At 60.8% G+C, this 953-nt stretch overlaps 1 protein-coding gene across 1 annotated transcript in view; it reads right to left on the bottom strand.

The window, feature by feature from the left end:
- PEX19 (peroxisomal biogenesis factor 19) overlaps positions 1–953 on the bottom strand; it is a 3,444-nt gene that overhangs the window by 2,182 nt on the left and 309 nt on the right. Inside the window, exons 2-4 of the mRNA XM_031064347.1 lie at positions 885–953; positions 645–810; positions 5–23 (exon numbers count right to left, since the gene is read on the bottom strand). Coding sequence (XP_030920207.1) covers positions 5–23; positions 645–810; positions 885–953 — 254 coding nt within the window. The remainder of the gene's footprint in view (positions 1–4; positions 24–644; positions 811–884) is intronic.

Raw genomic sequence — 953 nt, 5'->3', positions numbered from 1 at the left:
CTGCTGCGAGGCCGCGTCGCTGCCTGCGGGGCGGGAACGGGGTGGGATGGGATTGGGTTGGATTTGGGGTTGGGATGGGGTTGGGATTGGGGTTGGGAATGGGAATGGGATGGATTTGGGGTTGGGATAGATTTGGGATGGATTTGAAATGGGGTTGGGAATGGGAATGGAAATGAATGGGGTTGGGAATGGGAATAGGATGGGAATGGGGTTGGGAATGGATTTGGGATGGGGTTGGGAATGGAGTGGGAATGGGGTTGGAAACGGGGTTGGGATGGATTTGAGACTGGGATGGGGATGGGTTTGGGATGGGGCATAATGGGAATAATGGGAATGATGTGGGGTCCCACTAGGGTGCTGTCCCCAATCCCAAACAGGGGAACAACTCCAGATGGGATTGGGATGGGGAATAATGGGAATAATGGGAATCACGCAGGATCCCACTGGGGCATTGTCCCCAGTCCCAAACGTGTGGAACAATTCCAGGTGGGACTGGGCATAATGGGAATAATGGGAATAACAGGCTGTCCCACTGGGGTGCTGTGCCCAATCCCAAACGGGTGAACAGCTCTAGATAGGATTGGGATTGGGGATAACCAGGACGCCCCTTCCAGGGCTGCAACCCCCCACCCCACCCCACCCACCGACTTTCCCGGCGGCCTCTGAGAGCTTCTGGAACTGCTCCACCAGCTGTGGCTCCTGCCGGGCCAGCTCCTGCATGGCCTCCTGGAACTCGGCCGCCGCCTGCGCCGCCAGCTCGCCCTCGAAGAGCTCCTGGAAGAACCTTTCCTGCGAGGAGAACAGCGAGCCCTGCCCAGCACGGCGTCAGCGCGGCCCCAGAGAGGCCCCGCACAAAGGGGTGCCGGGGTTTTTGGGGTGCCCACCTTGGCGGAGTCGGCGGCTGAGGGAGGGGAAGGGGGGCAGGAGGAGCTGGCAGGGGCAGGGGGCGCGGG

Source organism: Geospiza fortis, unplaced genomic scaffold (genome assembly GCF_000277835.1).
Source record: "Geospiza fortis unplaced genomic scaffold, GeoFor_1.0 scaffold313, whole genome shotgun sequence".
Classification (NCBI taxonomy): Eukaryota; Metazoa; Chordata; class Aves; order Passeriformes; family Thraupidae; genus Geospiza; species Geospiza fortis.
This window is presented reverse-complemented; position numbering and strand designations above follow the sequence as displayed.